Raw genomic sequence first — 23735 nt, forward strand, 5'->3', positions numbered from 1 at the left:
TCCTGCAAAACAAAGCCAATCTGAAATACCCTACACTGACTTTTAAGCTCCAATGGAAAAGGAGAGATGACTACTACAAACTGCACTGGGTAATAATCAACTCTTTTTCTTTAATCTGAGAGGCTACTCACATAGTCTGGTAACTTGTAAAAAGTAAGTATAGCCAGTGGTAAGATAAACACTCCAATTAATTATGTGTCATTTCTTACAAATGTAAACAGAATTATTCTAGTTACAGCAGACAGCTAAAAATAATTTTTAAGCAATTCACTCCTCCAACACACACAACAAACCAATGAAAATTTTGCTATTTATGTGCTGAGACCTCACTGGTCTCTATGCAGGAATCGTCTTTCAATGAGTAAGTATGACTGCATGCCTTTACGAACGCGAAGTCTCCCCTTCCTGACAAACTGTGGCATTACTTGAATGAGAGCAGTAAATCAAGGCAGCTTAATAAAAATACATTTAAGACTTTAAAAGGCATTTAAGATCTTACAAAAACCTCTACTGTCACTCAACCAATGCTTCAATATTGAAGAGTAAGAATTGCTAACAACTTCCTGTAGGAAATCTGAAAAGACAGATATGCTCAGTTTGATTTTGTTGGAAAACAAAATAAATAAAAAGCAAGCAAGCAAACAAACAAACAACAACAAAAGGGGGAAAAAAAAAAAAAAAAAGGCCAAAAAACCCCAGAAACAAATCCCCAAAAATCTTGCAAAAAATCTCTATCTAAAAAACTTGCTACAACAACATCAGTGTAAACTACAATCCTCACAATTCATGTAAGTTTTATTTATAAATAAGTTAATGGACTCCACAAGCATTAGGAACAGATAGTTTCATTATCTGTTCTCAAGTAACAAAGTATTAAAGACAACAAGGAAACTTAAACAAACTTTAAACTAAAGAAAATCCAACCATATCCATTAAAATTTTTTATAATAATACATGTTATAAATTCATTTCCATTATGTTTGGGCAATCAGATTTATATTCCGATTTTCAATAATTTGTTTCTGAATTATATTAAAAGCGGCTCAGTTCCTTTACATCAGAGTTTGTCAAACTCACAAAGCACAAGCCTGTTACTTGCCAATGTAAGTAGAATGCAATTCACTACCAATAGGAAGGGATTTTAACCTGCTGTTTTTCAGAGTGTGGCATGCACTGCACAAAATTCTAGAGTTTCCACCAAAACCAGCACAGTATGTTGAGCTGTATACAGTGCACTTGATGCATATCACCAAAATAAAGTTTAACTACATTACTTTAATCTGTCTCAGGGTTTTCACTAGCTGTTGTATTTTCTTGTATCTGTCCTTGCATAGAAATGGCAAAACAATTTTCTAAATATTCTGTTTAATATTAATTTAAAAGCAGTGTTAGTAGCAGACAGAACAGCCAAGTGACACCCATCTCACTCTGTACAATATATGTAACGTTCAGACTAAATCTGATTATCCTCATCATTGTGGTACTAACATAGGCTTAAGTGTCTGCCCTTTAAGTAACAGTTCCCCTCAGTAAGTTCTAACTTTTACTGCGATCTGTGTTCCAGCTATTCATCTTCACAGCAAAGCTTCCACATGAGTATCTTCAAGGCTGAATTAAGAGCATTTCTCTACAAACTCTTCAGTGCAGACCTGTGGTTAGGCATTATCTTTACGTACTTTTAAAAATAAGTTTTAATATGAAAAGCTCTAATTCACTATTTGCAGCACATAGTGTTAGAGCCTTATTTCCAATGTAATAGCTGTTAATAAAAATGAAATAAGCAGACCTATGAAACAACTGATACAAAACTAGATGACTACATAATAGTAAGCAATGCTTTCTCTTTGATGTGAAATTTCCATTGTACTCTGCATGGCTACCTGTGACTCCAGTTAATTGCACACCACCACTAGAAAATGAGGTATGTTCTAACAACGCTAAGAACTGCAAAATAAATTTTAAAATTAGATAGACAGATATATACACATATTATTACGTAGTAGATATGGATTTCCTGTTTCAGGTTTACAGGAGGATAAAAAACAGCACTGGAGTCCCTTCCTAGTACAAAAGAATTATTTTATGAAGTAGAGGACAAAATGTAGTTTATAAGCAGAAGCTCCATGAGAGCAGCCTATAACTGGGCTCCTGAACATAGGCATTCATGTACTTTGCTGTGAATGGGACTATTTCTCCTTACATGCAGGAGTTCCGAGAGTTTGAAAATACCACATATCAGCAACTCCTTGTATTGGCTGTGCTTTACAGCATAAACTTCTGGTTGTACAATAGGTAGCATATCATAGTAATAAAACAGTTCATCCATCTGCACACAAAAAAGAAAGCTATTGTTTTGAAAGATACACCCCCCACCCCTCCCCCCGTGATCTATAAGAAGAAACCAAAAATGCAAGAATCAACAATAAAAATCGTTAAATAGGTTTACAAAATAGTTATGGCAATCTCTGATTTGACTGGCATTTATAATAAAATATAATCACATTATTTCAGTGTTTTTCTGAGCTGGTGTACAAAGTGACACCTACCTACTTGCTCTAGATACTCTTGGCATCATTCTGACAGCATTCTGACACCAGACACAACTAAAATATGTTTTGAAATTATGATGGGAAATCTCCCATGGAATTGGTATCTAGACATACATTGTTTATATACTGTATCTCTATCTAGTATCCTAATAATATTATAAATAATTATACAAATATTAATTAATGTCTTAATACCAATTATTATGAATGCTATGAAGTTATATGTATTATTTTTCACATATAAATGCTATTAAAGTGGGAGAATTTACTTTGTTAAACAGCCTTTTTAACAACATTTGTTTAAAGAGGTTGCTTAGCTCTTCTTAGGTTTATACACACATTCATCATGCAGATGCATCTTGCTTGTGGCTTGCTTGTGGACCTCCTAATGCTTGTGGTCCTCCTAACACAGGGGAGCTTTATAATTCATATTCCTAATTGCTTTATAGGCCATTGCAGTATTATTGAAATTACCTTTATCTACACCAGTAAGTATTTATACATTTGAGAATTTGAATGTTCAGTATTTCAAGTAGCTCTAAAGCAACTTAGAATTTCCTTTACTGCCTAGTATCTTAATCCCATATACATGGAATCTAAAACAGAAACCCAAATGGAGTGACCTAAAACTATGAATTTAAAATAGTAAACACGCATCTCTAGGGAATTCTAGGAGATATGATTTTTAAGTATATAAGAAGCTATTTGACAAACTATTTCAAATATAAGGGTTAAAAACACCAAAACACTAATTTTTAATAAAGTAATGTGCCTTCTCACTTCAACGAATGCATTTCTTGCATGCAATGTAGTGCTTTCACGTTTTTGTTGTTCTTTTATTCTATGTAGTAACAGAAACTGTAAATAAACCAAAAGTTTATTTTTCCAACTGCCTACAGAGTACTATTGTGAAATCCAGTTAAAATTATTTTTCCTGTTAAGCAAAGCAAATAGAAGTTGTTATAAGCATGCAAAGTGCTGCCAACGTAATATTAACAAAGTCAGTAATGAAGTATAAGCAGAAATACATGTATGTGAAAACAAAATATGAAGAATGAAAAAAAATTAGATGAATAGTGTGCATTGAGAGCCAAGGACAGGAGCAGCAGCAGCAAGGAGTAAACAGAGAGAAAATGTGGATAGTACCAGAACTGTGCTGTAGATGACTTTTTAACAGACAATCTGTGAGGAGACCAGAACTGAGATGACTCATGAGCACAAAATAACTGCGCAGTGATATAATGAAGATGAGAAGAAGGTTACAACACATTTATATGTGCTATTTCACATCCTTTCAACAGGATGACAGACCACAGATATATGATAATCAAATTAAATGAAATATTGACAATGCTCAGCAGTCCTACTTTAGATTTCAGGTGGATCACATAAGGCAGAGCATAAAGCCAATATCCCATGTGTCCTAAGTGCCTGTTCAAAACAGAGTCTGTCCTCATCTTCAAGAAGAAACCAGAAATCAAAGTGAGACATCAACAGCTAGCATCCTTTGTCTTCTGTGCTGCCAAAATAACACTACCCACACTACCTGGATGCTTATGTTTTAATATTGTGGCCATAAGGATAACCCAGAGAGCATAGATAAAGCCTACTTCAGAAACTAACTGAAAGGAAAATTATCTTTCTTCAGGAGGTCTTCCATTTTTCAATAAATAATTCTTGTTACTGTATTATGCCCAGTAATCCATAATCAAAGGCCTTGAAAAGGATTCCAGATTAGAGAGACATAATAGCTGATGAGAAACAGAATATACCTGAAAACATGTTTTTTTTAAATCTAAATAAAAACAATGTATGTTTTTTAAACACTGACAAATTAAATAGCTACCATACCAAAACCTATTCTAGGCAAAGTAAAAAAAAAAACCCTGAAAAGTAAGTAACAATGAATAAAAAGAAATAAGTTGAATACAGATGTTCTTGCAACTACCAAAACACTTGGCTAATTTCTAAAGTTTGGTTGTTTTTATTCAGTTTAAAAATGGATCTTCTAGTTTCCTCTACTTGCTGATTTGATTTTGTACAATATTGATACAAAATAGAGTAACATCAAAGCCTAGAACATGTGAAGAGATAAAAATCCAACTGTGGTCTGAAATGCTACAATAAAAATAGATGAAAGCTTTGGTCCTGTTTCACTGAACAGTAGCTTTGAGGCAAAGGGAATTTTTAATCTCCACCACCTACACTCTAACAAAGGAATCCGAGTTTTCTAAATAATCATGAAGTAAAGAGGGAGGAAGAGACCCATGTGCACTACAGGGCTACGAGCAAGGAAGAAGAAAGGGGGTCTGTACATATGTGTACATGTACTGCACAAGGGCTGGTGAGGAGAGGGAAAAGTTGGACTCACGGAGAGAAGGAATCCATGTGAGGTGTCTGGTTCTTTGAGCGAAATGCCCAACAAGAGCAGATAGCACAGGTAGAAATGCAAAGACAGAGATGCAGAGATGCAAGTTGCAGAGGTGCAGAGACAAATCAAAATGGAAGCTGGAAACTTAAGAGGATAAAGTAAGAGAGACAAAAACTAGAGAAGTAGGCAAGGATCTCTATGAAGAGAAACTGTAGGGTAGACAGATAGTGGCTTCACTAACCTGTAATAATTAAAAGATAACTGATTTGACTAGAGAGGAAAAGATAACTGAATAGCAAACAAAGTCAGACAGTCACTCACTATCACTGCACCTTATGTCCAATTGGAATTTGACTGACCCTGCTTTTTTGTTGTTGTATTGATTTTGGACAGTGTGCAGTAAAGACTCAGGATGTAACTGCAAGATAGGACTCAGATCTGAAATCTGCTCACAAAAGACAGCTGCAGAGAATAACCAATACAACCAATGGGTCAGATCATGCAAAACTTTAATAAAGTTTTAGGGGCTCTCTAAAGAGAAGCAATTAGAAAAAACCCACGGATGATCTCTATAGACATCTCACTGCCTCCAGAAATAGGAGAGAAAAAACCCACACTATGACAGATACAGCCGTGTATCTGCATAGATGATTTGGCTTAACAGATACCAGCTCGACCAGCCTAGCTCCAAGTAGACATGACAAGGATAGGTCAGATTCAGACTGAGTCAGAAGACCTCAGCCAACCCCTGCAAAACACAGATACACCCATATCTTTTGCCAGTGAACCACATGAGTTAAGACCCTTGACCAATCATGTCTGTAAGTGCAGGAAACTTGAAAATGCTATAAAAGGACCTGCTGGACAATAAATGAGGCTTTTGCCACATGATCCTCAGCGTATTTTGCATCCCTGTCTCCGATTCAACACTGACAACACACCAAAGCAGAAAATGCAGCAGCTGAACTGCACATTGTGAAACTAAAAGTTCACATATTTCCCAGCATCAATCAGCACTCCAGGCCCGTGTATGAAATCAGTGGCACCTCAGAGACAGGAGATCTAATCTAAATCTGAAGTAAGCCATGATATACATCTACTTCAGCTGCTCTTAGCATCAGCTCTATCCAAGAAGATGATTAATTTAGCAGAAAAGCTCAAGATAATATGGATACTGTTTCACAGTTGGACACAAAAGAAAGATGAAAGACTCCAAGTATTTTTCAAAAGGCAAAGAGTATAAAAGGCTTTATTGTCTAATTCTTACCATGTTTTATAAGGTGTTCCGATATAGACTTAATATGATTGGTAATTAGGAATGATACTTCTCTAATCCCATTGGTGAAACTAGAGAAACAGCAAAACACCACCTGGAGAAAGATTGTTTTGGTACGGACAGTTGTTTTGCCAAGATTGTTTTGAGAAGAGGCTTTCTTGAGAACTTTTCCCTTGAGAAATAGCACTGCTAGCAGGCTAAAATCCCTTCAGACTTAGAAATGGCAGGCCCACAATACTGTACTTCATATTAATAAATAAATTATATGTCTCAGAACTGAGTTTTTAGTTATAAATGGTTTACTGGCTCCAGTGCAAGTAACAAGTGAAATACACAAAGTCAGCTGTGATTTGCTGCTATACTCTGAATTATCACTACATGCGGAAAATAAAGAGCAATTCCACAAAAATAATTTAAGATTTAATAAGTTGTATCAGTTCCTCAGCACCACCTATAATGGATCTGTGGATACTTCTACACTTCATGCCCTGGAGCTCTCTTTTCCAAGAAAAGCCGAAAAGTGAGCCTGATAAGTCAGGAAGACACCAGGCTTTATTTGCACATGTTTCTGACATAAGACACCCTGTGGAAGAAGTGCTGTAACATACAGAAAGTAGCAATGGAGTCATATTTCAGAAGAAACGGAGTGAATAAACCAAGTGAATAAGCCAACTGCAGGTAGGAGAGCATGAACAGGGTTCAGAGGTAACCTCAGAGCTTGGGTTAAGAATCATAGAACCCCTTGGGTTGGAAAAGACTCCCAATACCAACAAGTTCAACCTTTAACCAAACACCACCATGCCCCACTAAGCCATATGTTGAAGTGCCATGTTTAGTCATTTTATGAGCACTTCCAGGAGTGGTGGCTCCAGGTACAGCCACAAGAGAAATGGCTGTGTTCATTCCAGGTGTGCCTGGGAATCACAGCAGGTCACATTCAGCAGTGCTGCACCTGAGCTAATAAAACCTGTCACCTCTGCATCCATGGCACAGGCAATTTGTATCCTAAATGATTCAGAACAGACCTCTATAAGTTACTTTATCCAGGTGCAAAGACAGATGTTATGATCTTGCTGAACTCCCCCTTGGAAGCTGGCTAGATATAAGCTGAGTATAGCTGAAATCTAATTCTGACAATCTTACCATGCTATTAGATTACTGGATATTTTCATAGCTGTTTACATGTACAGACATAGCTCTACCTCTTTCCAGCTGCCAGCATTCAGAACATATCAACACAAGTTAAATAAAACAAGGAACACAAATGAACTACTAAGTTAAAAAGGAAGTTGCTTTTTTTTAAAGCATGCACCTATTATCAGAAAGTAATTCTACGGTGGTATCAGGAAGGCACACTGGTACTCCGGATGCCTTAAGCACTCTAGTGAAATGTCTACAATGCACTAGTAGGAGAACGAAAAATGTCCATAAATACAGGCTGGGAAGAGGGGGTGAGAATCGATCGGAGCAGATCACTGATGAAAGAGATCAAATGTGGGAGTACACAAGACAGAGAGTAAAACAGACTTAAATAGCATGGCTGGTTTGATAACCAAGATACCACAGCAGGAACAAACAGAACCTTGAAGATTACAGGAGATAGGATTAACCCTGCTTACAGGAAGAGAAGAGATTCAATCAACCTGCTGCAAGCAAGACATGTTGTGAATTGCATGAGTTGTCTGTATGATCTTTTAACCCGATTATTGTAGTGGAAAATTATTAACCTTCCTGAAATGGTATATAAGCTTTTGGGAAACCTGAGTAAAATCAAATTCTGATCACCGAATCAGTCTTCCCGTCTCTCTGTAAATCGTCAATAACTAAATATGGTCTATGGCCACAGAATGGATCAGGAGCTGAGACAACAGCTGGGAAACTGTTTAGAACTGTCTGAGGCAAGGATCTGGTACAGGAAGATCATCTAGTTTTCCTATTATCTTAACATATAATATCCTCATCATGGATCACAGTAGCGTAATGCATATGCTAGAAGAAGCTATATTAAGACTCAACAGACAAGACAGACACTTCAATTGCCTATATTTGAATGCCTGAGGTAGCAAAGATTAAATTATCCCAAAATATTTTTGGGGTTTTAATTTTAACTATGTTGGTCATAAAAATGTTTAAATATATAGAAACCCGAAACAGAAAAAGTAGGCTACCAACTTGATTAAACATTCCAGCTTCTAAAAGGAGTAGGGCACAAAACACTTCCCTCTACTACCTTGAATCAAGCGCTTGTGTCTCGGTTTGCAATGCAAGACGTAACCAAAGGTTCTATTGTAGCAGGATTTTTGGAGACAGACACAGAGAGGATTGACAATGACGGGAAAGTTCTGTTGTTTTATAGCACTGTCAAGGATGTTGAACCTGACAACCAAGACACCGAGCCTGAGAACCAGCTTTTCCCCTCAACAAAATTGAAAAACAAGTTAACTGCAAAAGAATGCTTATGCAGATAACACTAGGCAGTAGTGAGCAGTAAAATGCCGTGTGAACAGCTTGTGCACAAGAATGATATATGTATAAAAGAACTCTGTGTACCCTCAATAAACTGAACATTCGCCATTACTTCTGTGAAGAAGGTGTTTGACTCTGGCTGTTCCCCGTGTTTTTGTTTTGTTTTTCTTTCTTTTCAAAAATCACCTTCATTCTGTTACCATTTCTTAAAAACAGGTGAGACAGTGCTCTTTATCTCTTCCATGACCCATCCTCCCTCCAGAGGGATATCTTCTGTTAATGGGCCTTAGGATCTCACTGCATGACTGATAAAATTACATCATCCCATTGTGAGATGCTCCCAGGGAGAGGAGTCAAGCATTCCTACCTGGATAATATCCGAGATTCAGAACACCAGGACAGCCTGCTCCCACTGCGGTCCCAGCGGAAGACCGGACCCCTCTCACCTCTACTGGACCTTCAGAGGAAAACTATACCCTCCTACAGGATCATCTCTGCTCCAATGGAACCACATCTATCACTCTAGGAGGACTTAACTGGACTTCTACGAACACCCTGAATCAGCAGGGCGTCAGGTTGTATTTTGACTCTCAGTCTTTTCTTTTTTGTTTGCTTGCTTTTTTTGCACTACTACATTTTTATTTTTAATATTCCTAGTAAAGAACTGTTATTCCTGTGCCCATATCTTTGACTGAAAGCCCCTTAATTTCAAAATTATAATAATTCAGAGGGAGGGGGTTTACATTCTCCATTTCAAGGGAAGCTCTGGCTTTCCCTGGCAGACACCTGTCTTCCTGAACCAAGACACACTGGAACATATGAAGATGTTTGCATCTAATTTTAATTAGACAAATCTTTCCAGAGAGAGCTGGTGCAAGCGTGATGATGGTGCTTATCTTGCAGACTCTTTGCTGGAGGGACAGAGGCACTGTGAAAGATTCTACAAGATAAACTGCTGAAATAAGTGCATCAAGTGATAACTGCACCACATGATTACACATCTATACTCAAAATGTCCCGTTATAAAACACACATTTCAGGGACATGCCAAGTTCTTACCTTTAAATCAAATTCTCCTTTCAGGACTAACTAAGATTCAAGTAAATTGAAACTAACATAAAGGAGGAGAAGAAAGAATATTGTATCTTAGGATTGCTTTTTGCATCTTACAGACTACATTTGGTTTGATTTGTTCTTCCCCTAAAGGAAGAGGAAAAAACATTAAAATTCTTAATGGGACTCCTGTAGTTCCTTTTTGATTACATGGGAGATTGGATAATAAATTATAAGCAAACGAAAATGCAGTTAGATGATCCTTAGTATTGTGATGAATTAAAACCCTCTTTGTCATTCATGATCATTAAAAGAGAAGTTGGGGCCAGAAAGATAACAGTTAGAAACGGTAAAAGAGAAGGGATTTTTAATTTCTTTTTTTTCCCCTGTCTTTTTTCATCTTTTAAAAGATGCTGAGTTCACTCTGGAAAGAACAAGAAACAGACTCTGTAGCCCCTTGAGCACTTTCCTGATGCTTCTCCAAGCCCCAACATAATTCAGCATCTCTTTCTCTCAGGTTGTCAATCTGGACTCTGGCAGTATTCCAGGTAGTTCTTTTGATCATCATAAAAATTTGCTAAAAATGAGCTATGCCCCATGTGACCTTAAGAGACAATGGCAAATAGCTCCTCTGCTGTTCTGAATACCAAAGCATCTCTTCATAACTATTTCTTCAGTTTTAAGGTCAACAGTGCAAGATAAAGCACAAAAATCCCACCAGGACAACAGATACAGAGCAAAGAAAAATGAATAAATTAACACAGAAGATGTGAGTAGAATGTTCCATTTTTCAGGTTGACTTGGCATTACAGGAAAGTAATACTCTTTCTTACACAGCACTATAAACTCTTATAAGATGTTCTGCTCTTTCTCATATGGGAAACCATCCCTTGACAAAGGCTTATCTCCATTAGAAAATTCCAGCAGTTGCAAATACACAGCAATTCTCCCTGAACAGCTTTAAGACTCGTGTTGTACATTTCTTACATTACTTTTCAGTCAGGTCAGTCAAGTCCTTTGGACAATACAAACTCATGGCTCTATACTACTGTCAAACATTTGGCAAGTCTCAACATATGGGGCTTCTTTCCCCATATGTTGAGACTTGCCATTAATATTAATATTAATAATAATGAATTAAAATTTATTAGCAATTCTCATTTTAACTTCTATCTTAGGATAAATTGTGTACTTAAAGAGTATCACAACAGACTAATAAAAAGTTACTGTATTCAGTTATGAAACAGTACAGCATTCCTATTTTTAGATCAGAAGATACTAGAAAAAAACTCCACCAAATGGGACTTTTGCAACAAACCTTATCAAACCCATCTTAGAGAGCATTTCACTATAAAGCAGTAAGAATTATGAAGAATATTACAAAGAAAATAATTTATAGCAACCTGTATGATGTCAGAGTCCTTCAAGACACTAACATGTTGCAACAGTCTGATTTATCTAAGCTGCAGTCTTTTTAACAGTCTTAGTATCTTCAAACTAGGAACAACAGCTGTAATAGAGAAACAGTCATAAGTCATACAATAAGGGGAAATCTCTATGGTAAGTTCTCCATGAACTAAAAAAATGTTTTGATAGAAAGATAATTTCCAAGTAGAGTTGTTTTCTCATTTCTTAGTCTACTAAAAATTTCACAGAAGAAAAGCAGGCCACTGTAAAATTCAGGGGGTTTTATTATTATATGGTAGTTGAAAAGCCATCCAGCAACTACAGCATCAGACCCTTATAAAGATCTATCCTTTCAGTTACTATTTCAATGTCATTTAGGTAAAGAAGAATAAAATTAATTATGTGCAAGAGCTTTTAAAGGTTGTTGCAAAAGTATCTATTATGCAATCACAAAAATTTTAAAACCACCTGCTTGGCTAAATTCCTTTTCCACAGAAGCTAGCTAGCATAACTTCAGCCTGCAAATCAGACTTGTGTATAGATCTCAACTTAGTTTTGTAAGAAAAATAGTAGCGGTTTATTGATTCATTTTCCATGGCTATCTTGGTAATTTTGGGAAGGAAGGTAATTTTAAGGAGGAAAGACAGGACAACTTGTTTAGCATTTAAAATATATATATATATATCTATCTCTTTTAGCAACTCTCTGCAAATTCCTGAACAGTGTTTTTAGGTCACTCTTCTTGCATACAAGTAACTCTCCATATACACATGAAGGAAATTGCTGCAACACACATTTTAGTTTCTGTTTATACATGACAAAGAACATTTTACTGAGTTTACTTTTTCAACAATTAAAATAATAGCTTATAGAAAGCAATAATAAATCTAAATTCTACAATAAGTAAACAGTGCACACATTGTGTACCAGATGCTCCTTCCCACTTGCAGAGGAACCTGCAAAAAGACCTGTAAGATGAGGCTCAGGAGAGAAGAGACCTGGCCCTCCAAAACTGCAACCAATGGCAGGGAGATCAGATGTATTTTCCTATACAAGTATCCCTTAAAGAGAGATCTATGTAACATACATATACATTATATTAAGACCTTTTCCTAATGCCTTGCAATGCAAGTGAATTTGCCAAAAGGATCAAGTGTTTCCTTTTGTACTGGAGTAATCTATAATGGATTGACATTGGGAGGACATGTACAGTGAGATCAGCATGGGCAACAGCCAGTGAACAGAAAGTAGATGTTTTTCCCATTAATGCTGTAGTTGTGTTCAAGGCCAGGTGAGGTGGGGCTCTGAGCAACCTGTTCTAGCAGAAGGTATCCCTGCCCATGGCAGGGGGTAGGAACTGGATCATCTTCAAGGACCTTCCAGCTCAAACTACTCTATGATTCTATGTATACATTATATGCTACATTGTTTATTATTTCAGTTAATCCTTATACATCACCCATCTTGACATTTCTTTATTACTGTGGTTCTTACTATAGGACACTAATATGACACACCACTTACATTAACACCCCCCACACCAGCCCCCCAGGGTCTACTGCAAAGGATAATTGTCTTTGACAATTTTGTTTCTCTAATTTGCTGGCAACATTTGGGCTATTTTTGCAAGTAACAGAGAATGGACACATAATTAAATATGCATCTGCAACATTTCTTTACTGTTTTCAGTAATGCCTTTATCCATATGCATGGTTTTTAATCCTATTTACACTTGCAACAAAGATATGTCTGCACAACCAGTTTATGACAGAATCACTAACGGAGTAGCACCTCTCTATATAAAGTGGTACGTTTCAATATACATTTCTAATATCTGAATAAATTAGGATTCTGTTTTGAAATGAAAATCTGGAATGCAGAGCAGAATTAACTGCTACGGAACCACACCACAGGAGTCTTAAAAGACACACTAGGTGTACTGTCTACATATATTTGGGATATAAAAATGGCAGAAAATTTGCAAGCGTTAGATAGGAGTCAGAAAACACAGGAAAAAAATCCCTTGTTTTAGGGAGATACTTCTAATTTTATCCTCAGGGAAAAAACTGTCAGACATTTTCATAAATGACGTGTTTTCAGCCATACATTCACAGAATGCAATTCTAAGTAAAAACTTGACGTTTTTAGTTATTAAACAGAATGTCAAAGTTAAATTGCTTAAACACCTTCATAACATAAACACATTGAAGAAAAAAACAATGAAGATATTGAGACAGTTTGGTGTCAAGTGGAAGACAAGTTTATCAGCATCCAGTTCCTCAAATGACTGCATTAAATACCAAGTCAGAGCACTATTAACTATCTTTTTTTTGTAATCTCATCCAAACTTATCACTAGAAATAGAGAAAAACAGTAACATCAGAATCACCGCATCTCTACTCATTTAAGTGATTTGACTTTTCTCTGGCATCCTTATGTTTTCTGCCAACTTGGTCAGTCTCTTGGTGTGCCAAGATGCAAGAGCATATGGGAAAGTGTGATGGCTTGAAGGCAGTCCCATGTTTATGAGGCCATGCAGGCAGAGCAGCCAGCTCTGGGGATTTACAGACCATTGAAACAGGGCAACAATTCTCTTTGCAAGAAGCTTCTTCCTGAAGCAAATTCAAACTCAAACATGTTTGGATAAACTTGAACTGCAAAACAGGCATGAGAATCAGAGGAAAGTTCTCACTCAATTCCTTCCTCAATTGCTTATACAAGGCTCTGAAAAATGTGAATCAGAATGATAAGGGTATTAAAAGATTTAGTTTTATCTTCAGAGATGTCTGGAGAATCTCATTACTAAAGTACCCCTTAAAACTGAGGACACTGCTTTCCGTCTCCACTTTAATAAAGCTAATTGTGCATACAAACATAATAATCTAATATAATCTAATTTGATAAAGGCAGAAAACTCTACAAGGTCAAATATTTCATCAGTGTTCTCACTCTACAGCCAGTATTCAAGAATTATAAGCAATCTAATCTTCCTGAGAAAAATGGTTCTCAAAGCAGTTTGCTGTATAATTTTGAAGACCAATCCAGTGATATATAAAACAAATACAGCATTGCATATTAAGCAATACTAGGGGTTACCAAACCAACAAGTTTTCCAGCTGCTGAGAAAATCAACAAAGATGTAAAATTGCCCAAAAGCGGTATCATCCAACAATTTGAAATTCATTCCAGCCACTGCTGAATAAAATGAACTCGATTCCAAAACTAAATCAAAAGCAACCCAAAAACCAAACAGTACATTCTGGTAAAGAAAAAATGTATATTACTAAAGGTGACTCAAACATGAGTTATTAAAATTGAGACATTACCCAGACATGAAGTTTCTTTAAATACTTTGTAATATGCACTACCTAATTCTATTGTTAAAGGAAATACCATTTAATATCTCATCAGGAGAATAATGAAACTTCTGTTGTCTTTAAAGGCTACAGTAAAATTCTCAACAGATTTGTGGAGCTCAATCACTCCAAAGCTAGTAGAATCCAGAATTTCCAAAGATTTGCAGCACAGATGACTTTTGAGGTCAGTCACAAGAATGCAAAATAACACAAATAATAAACAATACATTTCATATTATGGAAACAATAAAACCTATGGAAATATGCTGCTAAAAAAAGGAAAAAAACAATTACCTGGAACAAGCTCCATAACAATATATATAGGCTGTCGTTGAGTGCAAACTCCTATAAGTTTTACAATATTTGGATGATCATATTGTTTGAGTATTCTGCAAAACACACAAGAAGCTTATTATATTAATGAACTTTACGTACAGGCTGATTAAATATTACAGGAAAATATATTAAAACTTTAATGTTACTTTAATGGAAGATGTCATTATTGTTATCAAAGAAATAATATCATTACTGTAGTAAAAATCAATGTAATAGATCACCACTCTGCTTGAAATGAAAATCATAACTGATTTGCTAATAAATCAAAAATTATTGTAATTTTACCATTTGTCTACGTGACATTTATCGACATAACTGACAAATGGCCTAAGAGGTTTGCAGTTTCTTACGAAACCTTGAATTTGATCAGGTTTTCAGTGATGGACCAGAAGCAGAGCTACATCAAAATAGGATGCACAGCGTGCCTGTATGCTTCCCTGCTGCCCTGTTCAAAAGCACACTTGTCCCAATTTTACTTTGAGAGATTAATCAATACAGTATGTTTTAGAAGACCATAAGGACAGCAATTTTGAGAATTAAATTAAAACATTTACATCTTTTGACACAATGATTTAATAAGAACATTTCCAGCCTAAAACAGCATGCAATACGTAAGTTAAATGAAGAGCAAGAAAAAATTCTACAGAGACCTTATAACTTGTTCCTTCTGATATTTGCTGACTCAAAGCACCTCCTCTTTATCCTTTTTTCCTTAGGATCAAGAGTAAAATACTAACCTGCCTGATAAATACACATTTAGCGAAAAATAACACAATCAAATTTTTCCGACCATTTTTTCCCATTAGTGTCAAGCTGCTTAACAAATGACGTATCTCTGCTGTTGCCAAGTTACAAGTTTTTTTTAAATTATTCAAGAGATACAGTGGCTGACCTTCATTCTATAAATGAGGATAGTATCTTTGATTTTTCAATACTGATCATACTAGTTTGGGAGTGGAAATTAAAACAGATTAAGCTTCATAGCAAGAAAGGAGCAAGGTACTTCAAAAATTATGACATTTATCTCAAGACACCCCTCTCCCTGGAGTCTCTCAGAACCTACCTATACACATCAGCTGACACTCAGAATACTTTGCACATTGTGTCACGACTGCAATTTGAAAAATAAGCAAATAATCTCATGCTGATTGACACAGTATAAAATACCTCCACAGGAGCAAACTCTTCTTAGGAAAATTACAAAATGGGGTCTATACCCCACTAAGAAAAGTAATCTGGGCACATTTGATCACATGAACTAGCCATGCATGTAAGGCAGGAGTTGAGCCTGGTGTAATCGCATTTAAATTATCAACATCTTCCAGTCTTCTTATGCTAATCCTCATGGCACATCTTAGTAGTTCTAAATGAAAGCACTTAAGGCAGTAACATTTTATTTTACAGGCATGGCTTGCTTTGTCAAAGAGAGGATTTCAGCTAGTGCAGATGCTACTGAATTCACATGTTAAAAATGCCAATGTTTAGTTACCAGGGAGACAGCTGTGAAACGTGCTGGGGGAGAAAGGAAAAGTTTGACTACTGTTTTTCTGAATTTTTCAGAAAGTCAGGTTTTGTATATGCATCTGGTGATAAAAACTGAAAAAGAGCTGCCACAAGTAATGTCAGAGAACCTACCTGGCTTCTGACAGAAATTTTATTTTCAGCTCCTGAGGAAGATCTTCTTTGCAAGTTTTTACAGCAACGGGAGTTTTATCCTTTAATGTTCCTTTATACACCTCACCAAAATTACCCTGAAATCAGGGGAAACAAGACCATACTAGGTAAATAAAAACTTAATAAATTGCCAGAAAAAACAATGCAGACAGCTGTTGAAACTGGAACAGAACTTTGGAATGTGTTTATAAAGCCAAATGAGATTTTCTTCCAGTATCTGCCCTACCAAAAGCCATTCACTATTACAGAGTACATCTATTATATGGACACACAGCGTAGGAGCTCTGGTTTGACCTTGCTGGAAAGAGGGGAAAAACACCATTAATTAAGTAATTAGAGTTTTCTCATAAAATCTCTTAGTAACATTTCAAATCAACTGACATTGACCATAGTACTATGTTCTTCTCATTCTTACTCCTGAACTCTTTCCACTATTGTATTTTGTGAATAGTTTTTAACTTGCAGTCTGGAAGAGACCAAAAACTGATCTCAAAAACTGTGACAAAACACACCAAAATAGCATCAACATTCTCATATATAAGAAAGACAAAATACAAAGAATGAAAACATTGAATAATAATTTTTATCATGAATTAAACCCACTGCAAAACCTATTATTGTGTCTGGTTATTCAGAATTTCTTTAAAACGCAAGCTCAGCACTGTTCTATAAAGGCAAATCTGTAATGCTTTCATTTGGACAAGACTTTAGAAAGCAGCTCCTTTTATAATCAGATATTTTAGGCAGTGAACAACATACTCCCAGAGCAAGTTTGGAGTTTTTTCAGCTTTCATAGAAGAAAAATGAAGTAATAAATACCATAAAAGTCTCCGCCAGATGCATTTTATTTTATAAAAACAAAAAGAAAATTAATTAGGATATAAATTGAAAGCAGAAAAAAATTGTGAAGCATAAAACACTGGTATCAATGAAAAAAACTCTCAAGAGAAGGAAACAAGAAGAAAATCATAGTCCACATACTTCCAGTAAAGCTTTGTATTTCCCAAAGAATAATCACAACAATTTTGAAACTATGATTAATTTCCACATGCACTAGACTTCTGTGTCCTGCTATCTGGTGCTGGATCTGACTTCAAAAAAGTCTGCTGAGATGTTTTCCTTCCTCTCCTGAGTGATGAAGATTTCATTACATCATGCAGTTGAATTTAGTGTTGCCAAAGAAAGATGACAGAAAAGGGAAAAAAGAAACTCGCAGATGGAAAACAGTAATGTGCTTCCAGTAACAAGGGAAGAAATGTAGTGCTGAACACGTCTGCAGAATTTTTTTCTGTACCCTGGGACAAGGAAGATGTAGCTGGCAAGTGAGGCTTGACAGCCCTTCCAAAGCACTTCCAGAGGCTAGTACACTACCTCTCAGATCTGAAATGGCATCAGGCACCCAAGGTAAGCAGCTGAGTTGCTTCCAGTCCATTTTTCCTCTACCCTTCTGGTCAGAAGTACTTAACAGTGAAATCTGAACCCACCCTAAGCTTTATTTAAGTCTTGAAAATGCTTTATTTCTTTACCAACAATATTGAAGTATTACTGAATACATGATTTTTAGTATAACACATTCCTATTATACAAATTTCATTTTGTGGGGTATTATAGAATTAATGCTGAGTAAATAAACTGACCATTCACTCCGGAGGTGAAGGGAAATCATATTTTCTAAAGCTTGCATCTTTTGCACACTAAAATTTCGTTATTTCTTCCTTATCTTTTTCAGGCTACTCAAGATTTTGTAGACTCAGATTTCTCACTTCTGTAGTGGATGGCAATAGTTAATTTCACACTTTGTCATACAGATGCTGATGTTCACATCATTCTCATCTTCTTTAGTACGACTAACTCTTCTTAGAGATGAATGCATAAGGTTCATGCTGTGTTCCAAGAAAGCTTTTAGCCTGTTCTGTATTTTTTAAAGAACATCCTTCTGTAATCACTTTAAAATTCTAAGTTGCCTTTACTGAATGTGAAAAATGGTTTGTGCCAAAACACATGCAAATTGAATTTACTAAAATGCTTTTCAAATTGCTTTAACTGTCTTTACACATCAAAACTAATTCATATTTAATTTTTAGCAAGTCAAAGCTTTTTTATGGCTGGAAAATCTTTATTTTTTTCCTGTCATACAATCCTGTTTAAGAATATGAAGATCCTGTACTACCTGCATTTTATGAAAGCACAGCTCAGTCTGGCCATACTTTTTGTCATCTTACACTGCCAAAGAGATTTTATCCTGGGTAAGAGAAGTTTATAGCAGTATTTCATCCCCCCCGCCTCTTCTTGAATTTCTTATTGATTTTTTTTTTTTTTTAAATAGTGTGTATCACACTCTAAAGAAGAAGGCAATTACTGCTTTGATATGTCTCTTCCTTGTTTTTTTTTTCTGTCAGTTTTTGGAAAAACTTTTCAAAGACTGTGTCCACAGTAACAGCCAAAACAGTCTTTGCAGGTGCAAAGATGCAGAAAAATTGAAGAATTTTCCTGATTTTAAAGATTTGTAGTTTTTAAGAAGGCTTTGTAAATTACAAGTTTACGAACGACACAAGAATTACTATAATACAAATAAGATTGTGAAATTACCTAATTTCATCAATGAATGAGGGAAAATAATCATGCAGAAGCAATTAGCATTTAACAAATAATGGTTTAGTAATCTCATATCAAATTTTACACACAAATACATAAACATACACCTGTTTCACTAATGTTTTTATTTACATTTTGTAACAATTTTCTTAGGCTACAGAAGGTAAAACAGCCACATCATGCTTTATAGAAATCCACTTAGCTCAAATCCCCTTCAAAAGAGAAAAAAATGTATTCTAGTCAAATAATTTTAGCACAACCATTATAATATTTATTGGCAAGTGTGATTTACATCTGTTTTAAACATAAGGCCGTAGCATAAAAAAATGACATAAATTGCATATTACAGTAATTTAAAAGAAAAGGTATACAGAAATAGCTTAATGATTACTGTATACTTACTGAAATGTTATTTGGCTCACTTTATTACTTACTTTGCCCAGTAATTCTCCCAATGTGACATCTTCATGATTGAGAACCCATTTCTTATCCTACGAAAAGCAAAGCAGAATTTTAAGTCTGTGCAAATATGCAAAATACAGTTTCTCTACGATACATTTCAGTAGAAGTGGTGCTGAAGAAGTATTACATTTAGAACAATCAGTCACAAGCATACCAAGAAGTTTTAAAGCTATGCATTTATAATTCAAGAGTTTAGAAATCTTGCTTTACAATAAAACAGCGATACACAAATGAGTGATGTCATATAGCAAATTTGTATTAGAAATTAAGCCTACAACATGATGGTATGTAGGCAGATGAGCACTATGCAAAGTTTCACATAAGCTATGGAAATTATATTTAGCACCCTGACTTTAACAATTCATCAAGTGAAAATTAGGTAAGAAAACTTCATTTTAGTATATAAAGTAACTTATTACTAAATCAAAAAAACTCCTGTATTTTTCTCCTTAGTGCACATGGAAATGAACTGATCTTTTGACTTCTCAACAAGACACATATTTGCATCTCTTACATCTTCTCTGGTAGTCAGAAATATTACAAGCAATGGCTTGAAAAGATAACACATGCCAGATAAAGCATTTTGTCCAGGCATTGACCATCCTCCTGTGCTGGGCACTGGTGTCTAATTCTGTGCCCCTCAAATCAGGAAGGACATTGAGGGGCTGGAACATGTCCAGAGAAGGGCACTGGAGCTGGGGAAGGGTCTGGAGCACAAGTCAGATGAAGAGCAGCTGAGGGAGCTGGAAGTGTTCAGCCTGCAGAGAAGGAGGTTGAAGCCAGGTAGGGGTCAGTCTTTTCTGCCATATCCCAAATGAAAGAGTGAGAGGAAATGGCCTTAAATAATGCCAGGTGAGAAATCAGAAAAAAATTCTTCAGTGACAGAGTGGTTAGGAATTGGAGCAAGCTGCCTAGGGCACTAGTGGAGTCACCCTCTCTGGAGATTTTTTGTCAAACATGAATTCATCAAATCAAAAAAAGGGTGGGAATCATTGCCATTGTGATTTCTGTGCCTTTGCTCAGAAGTATAATGTCATAAGCGTGCATTCTAGAGACTCTCTGAATGCCTCCATGAACCCAAACTCCCGGCACAAAACACCTCTCAGGCCCATCTCCAGAATTACTGTACCACATCACCATGCTATATGATGGAAACCAATCTTTACTATTTATCTTCCCTGGGTTGGAATTGAGACTTAAGAGGAAATTCTCAATATACAGTGATTCATTTTTCTTCTATACACAAGATTATTGTTTAAAACTACTGCTCTCTGATCAAACACCATAAGAAACATATTCCTTCATTTCCTCCTTTTGATACTTTTTGCTGAACGAATGTCTCATTCAGAAGCTGCTATACCACAAATACATAGGAAGTGCCACCAAACTGCACACTCTTAATAATAATACTCAAGTTCAAGAAAACCATTTCCAAAGCAAGCTGTAAAAAAAAAAATCCCACAAAAATGACTGCTTAGATGAATTAACATAATGGTTTTTAATATTGAAATAAGTGTGGTAAAGCAAAAAAGTTAAAGAATTAAAATTTAATGGATTTTTTACTGCTTAACTCCAAGGATTCTGTACTTCACTGAACAACGTTTGAATAAATTGACAATATGACATTTCAAAAGCTTGTTTAGGAAGAAAAAAAATCTGATAATCCTTCAGAGAAAAAAAATCAAAGAAAATAATATAATAAATTGTAATCAAATGATCCATTGAAGGATTTATTATCACTGCATTTGTACATTAATCATTACCTGCACTTCTAATGAAAACCTTCAATCATTTCTTACACCACTTTACCTCATTCATTAATTTATTGTGGTTCTGCCAGATTTTTCACAATCAAAGAATTAGTCAAAGTTTGATCAGTGTCATTTGATATAACTCCTATTAACTGCACAAAAGCAGTTTCTTCAGCAGACAGTAAGAAAAAAATGTAACAGAAGAGAAAGCCATGTACATCATGTCAGTGTACAATTCTGGCACTAAAGAAGAAACTAACCAAATTTTCTAATTTGCAATGTGTTAGATATTAATTTAAACAGAGTTCAAAGCACATTGTCATTGGTTCAGATAATTGTCTTTAATTAATAAACTATAATATTAACTGGATGAACGGTAAGTTCAACAATTACAAGACGTTCTACTGCAAGTTTGTTGTGTCACTAAATCTACTTGAATTGCCCTGAGTTTAATATGACATCATTTAATAATCTGAATAGCTACTAATAACTAAAGACATCAGTAAGGCACATGAATCAATGGATAAATTCCAGCACATCATAAACAAAGATTATGAAATAAAAATAATGCCTCTGATTATGAAGTTCATTATCTTCTCCAAGTGCTTAATTCTGACTGTGAATAGAATAGAATGCAAGAATTTTTCCACCTGTCAAATGCCATTACTCTACAGATTAATCCTGTGTGCAAAAGATACTGAAAATTACAAAAGGAATGTGACAACAAAATGGGACAAAAAAAAAAATTTGGCATTCCAAAAGAGATCATATTCTAAATTTGATGAAAATTGTGATATTCCAAGCTACTAATTGGAATACAGCAAAGAGAATCACAGTCTCACTATTTTTACCTTGGGTGGCTGCAGCTAAGGCTCTCGGTGAGTTTTCTCACCTGGAGTGTTGGCTTAGTAAGCAGGCCAACGCTACCTCCACTGCACTCAGTGACCTCCCTAGTGACACTGAGACTACCAGGCATGCAATGTTGCAAAACTGAGCAGCAACAGACTTTTCACTGCTTGCCCATGGACATGGCTGCCAGGACTTTGAAGGGATGTGTTGCTTAAACCTTTCTTCACACTCAGAATCTATGCACGCAAACATCCAGAAGCCAAGGGAGCAAGTAAAGGATTTGAAGGTTGAGGAGAACCCAGATTGGATCAATGAACTTTTCTGACAATGGAGGTTGACAGGATGGGTTTCATCTTTTGTTAAAGGGATTTTGTGGCTTGTAATTATTATAGTTTTAATTATGTTTCCCTGTTTGGTTAAGTGTCTGCAGAAATCCATTGGAAAAGCATTTTTAGTAAAAATAAAGAGGGGAGTTGTGGAGGCTCCTGAACCTGTCAGGGAAACTTCCAGGGCTTTGCCCTGGAAGAATCTGCCATTGGTTCTGAGAGTACCTCATAGCTTCGGGTGAGCAAAAAGGCTTCCCCTCAGGGTGCTCTATAGCATTGTGTTAATCTACCTCAGTTTTACTTTTCCCACTGGCTTGTAGGCCTTGCCCACCTCTATTGTTCATATATGTCCCCAGTTTGAGAAGGTTTCTCCTTTCCCTGTTTCCCCCTGGTTGTGGTTTTGCTGATGATCTGCCCTTATGTCCCCTACAGGTCACTGCCTTTTGTCCTGCCCTCATACCACCCCTGTTCAGACCACTGGCTCCTGACCCCCATACTTAACCCCGAACATTCCTTTGATCTCTGTCTTTCCCTGAAACCTTCGGTGTGAATCTGCAAAATAAACCTTGCTGGAATTTATACAGGAGACCCTTCCTGCCTTTCTTTGCTGAGCTAGCCACGGTGTGTGTGTGTATGGACTTGAGTGCCTTGCCTGTGTGCCCACCCAAGCATCTTCTCAAGAAGAGACGCTTAACAGGGAGAGGTAGCAGCAACCACCTCATGCTGCTACAGATATATACCAACAGACACTTAAATGCAGATCAGTCCAAGCCACAGAAATTTTCATTTCAATAGAATCAGTTGCTTCTAAATCAAACGGAGCAAATCCAGTACACTTTTTGTACCTAATCAAACTAATCTGAATGACATGACAGCAAACTCAGAGAGCTCCTGAGACTATTAATGCCCACTACAATTTCACTCAGAAGGAAGCTGTTTATGATGCAGCCCTCTTCATGTGACATCGCTATAAATCTCTCTTTACCTTGTACTTGTTCAGATTTTTCTCTTGTTAATTTTGGACCACAGAATACAAAAGTACTTCAGAAAAATTCAGTCACATGAATTAGCACTTGAGCATACCCATGTGTAATCTTAATTATGTATTTTATTTCCAAATGGAATTACTATGGAAATCCACAAGCTTTACCACATTCTACTTTATTTCTGTCCTCTGGCTTCTCCCAGGAGGAGAAAGTGAATTACACGAACATCAAACTTCAAGCACAGGTTCACTAATAAGATGTTAGGAATCCTATCAGTA

At 36.0% G+C, this 23735-nt stretch overlaps 1 protein-coding gene across 1 annotated transcript in view; it reads right to left on the reverse strand.

The window, feature by feature from the left end:
• The window catches only part of FER (FER tyrosine kinase), a 189402-nt gene that overhangs the window by 44758 nt on the left and 120909 nt on the right, over positions 1–23735 (reverse strand). Inside the window, exons 15-17 of the mRNA XM_040090890.1 lie at positions 19518–19574; positions 16450–16565; positions 14773–14867 (exon numbers count right to left, since the gene is read on the reverse strand). Coding sequence (XP_039946824.1) covers positions 14773–14867; positions 16450–16565; positions 19518–19574 — 268 coding nt within the window. The remainder of the gene's footprint in view (positions 1–14772; positions 14868–16449; positions 16566–19517; positions 19575–23735) is intronic.

Source organism: Hirundo rustica, chromosome Z, assembly GCF_015227805.2.
Source record: "Hirundo rustica isolate bHirRus1 chromosome Z, bHirRus1.pri.v3, whole genome shotgun sequence".
Classification (NCBI taxonomy): domain Eukaryota; kingdom Metazoa; phylum Chordata; class Aves; order Passeriformes; family Hirundinidae; genus Hirundo; species Hirundo rustica.